The sequence below is a fragment of the Argopecten irradians genome, chromosome 2, assembly GCF_041381155.1.
Source record: "Argopecten irradians isolate NY chromosome 2, Ai_NY, whole genome shotgun sequence".
In the NCBI taxonomy this organism is placed as follows: Eukaryota; Metazoa; Mollusca; class Bivalvia; order Pectinida; family Pectinidae; genus Argopecten; species Argopecten irradians.
Genome location: NC_091135.1, coordinates 14,903,150 through 14,905,831, shown reverse-complemented (window position 1 = coordinate 14,905,831; position 2,682 = coordinate 14,903,150). Strand labels below are relative to the sequence as shown.

General features: G+C 34.8%; 1 protein-coding gene across 1 annotated transcript; it reads left to right on the top strand.

The window, feature by feature from the left end:
* Nucleotides 1-491: 491 nt before the first annotated feature.
* LOC138316454 (galactose-3-O-sulfotransferase 3-like) lies at nucleotides 492-2,337 on the top strand. The gene is made up of 2 exons (XM_069258148.1): nucleotides 492-517; nucleotides 1,503-2,337. The coding sequence occupies exons 1-2, from the start codon at nucleotides 492-494 to the stop codon at nucleotides 2,335-2,337; spliced, it is 861 nt and encodes a 286-aa protein (XP_069114249.1).
* Nucleotides 2,338-2,682: the final 345 nt, after the last annotated feature.

The window sequence follows — 2,682 nt, the reverse complement described above, 5'->3', positions numbered from 1 at the left end:
TAAAGTGTATTTTAAGATACCATCTAAGGCAGTGATCCGTTCAATGCACATGCATATTTTACAAAAATATATATAATCTACTTCCATCTATGTTGCATTAATTTTGTTGAATGTTGTAAATATGTTTCTCTACACAGTGTATATTTTAAACTTAGAAACCATTAATAGACAACATCAACTAAGCTACAATTATGGGCACTATCTAGACCCAGTAGGTAGCTAAATCGACAAGTTTGTCGGTCATTTTATACTTTTTTCATATAAGCTCTCATCTTAACATGCATAAAGCGTAAAGAAAAGTATGTTGCAATTATTGAAATTGTAGGCATTATGTTTGTGCAATGTATGGATATTTTAATGTCTTGTTTAGTATTATGCCTCGGGAATAGTTTGTAGTGGTGTTGAACGTGGATTTGTAATGAATAAATACACAAGGGCGTCATTTCTCTAATAGCATCAACGGTGTTTCACGTATGGCCATTGTCAGAAGAATGGGGAGTCCAAAGAGGTATTTGAAGTAAGTGATATATTAGGATTATTCATATGTTTCAATGTAAAAGGTTAATGAGTAGACTGGTCACTAGTCTCTAAAATATTCAAGAAATCACAAAGAATTGGCTTGAATATTTCTGTCTCTACTACATGTATATTCCGACGTTTCAAACTAGGGGGAGATTAATAGGGGTTTTTCCTATCTTTAGGGAAGGACAGGAGATCCATGACTATCGAGATTGTCATGAATCTCCTCTGTGGGTAGATATTTCCGTGTGCTGCCCTGAAGGTAGGGAATTATCTTTTTCTGCCACTGTAATTTCCCTAAAATATGTTAAAAACTACTCATTTTTTTAAATTCATTTTGTTCCTAATCCTCATGGTAAGTATATATAGGGAGGAAATTGAATAATATTTTGCCTTTTGGCGTTTTTGTATCGCATTTTTGTTTTCGAAACAAGAAATAAAATAAATAATCTAAGGATGCTCCATCGGCGACAGAGCATAAAAAATGTTCATCATTCGAACAAACATTTGTGTTTTATTGTATATATATAAATGTCTAATTAACAAAAATTAATAATGAAATAATTTCTTTGATTTTGGTGCATACACAATCAGTTCTTCATTTCATATAGGACACAGTGCCACATATTTTTTCGGGATGCAAGGAATGTTTTTTTTATATATTTTCATCGTGAAGCAAAATTAGAAGCTCATACTTCTCAATTGAGATTAGGTGTGGCTTACAGCCGCAGTCGTATAACTAGCTGCAAGACGCATTGTGGCGAGCACAGCTGAACTTAAGTATCAACTGCCATTATTTTATTTCTAGATTATGTATGGAATACATTTTAATTTGCATGTTTGGGAGTCAGATACATTGAAAATCAAATTAAAATCTTTAGCCCAACAAAACCCCTGGATTAGTTAGCACATCAATGCTAAGATACACCCGCGATAAAGAACAATATGATGAACAGAATGTAGTTTATTACTTTACCTTCCAGTTTAATGTTGCTGGGATGTTGCCTGCTGTTCACCTGGTACAGTATACGGCGCAGCGACCGTGTCAATGGTCGGAAAACCATCCCCAAACAAAACTTCAATACCTATGGACTACCCTTCAGGCTGTCTAAATACAATGTCACAGGTGATCCCGTCGATCACATAGCATTTATAAAGTTACCGAAAGCTGGTAGTACGACTGCTCAGAATATATTTCTACGATACGGAGACGAAAAGAATCTTACTTTCGCTTTACCATCAAACCCACGACGTGGAGGTGGTGAAACGTTGACGAAGAAATTTTTTTTCCCACCGCCTCGTAATGGAAATTATGACATAACATGTGCACATACTAAATACAACAGAAAGCAATTCAGCACAGTTCTACACAAAGATACTAAATATATTGGTACTGTAAGGGAGCCGTTCAGTCATTTTCAGTCAAGTATAAGATTTAAAAAACCTAAAAATATTGTTGGTATAAAGGGAGAAAACCCTGTGTTGGAATATTTGAAAACAGAATTGAAGAATCGTAACTCAATAAATCGCTATTCCATTACGTGCAATTACATGTCTGATTACTATCTATTTCCTCGAGATCTGTTTGCTCTTGATAACGAAAGTGAACTACAAAAGCATTTACAAAAATTTGGAAACGAAATGGATATGATATTGGTTTTAGAATACCTTGACGAGTCTGTGGTGTTGATGAGGCGAATACTGAACTGGGATTTACGACACGTTTTGTACGCACAACTTCGCGTGAATAAAGAACATGATCCAAGACTTAAGTTTGGACCTGAGGAGGCAAAACTCCATAAAACTGTGCTTATCTAGATTACCGGTTGTATGACTTTTTTGTTACAAAATTAAAAAATCTTATCAAAACACACCAGCCAGACTTTGATGAAGAATTGGCGTACTTTAGAAAGGTTAGGACGAAATACAATAGTTTCTGTTTATCTTCATTGTCAAATGACGAGCAAAATACGGAAATTTCATTTGAAGGCAGTACATGGAACAAACCATTCACAATTAAAAGGGAAAACTGTGAAAAACAATTTATTCATGATGTTGTGTACCTTAACATTTTGAAAGGGAAACAGGGACTAACCTGAATTGTCAAGAGCGAGCTCTTCCACGAGGGTATTAATTGTTTAGATTTTTAGAACGGGTTCTGAA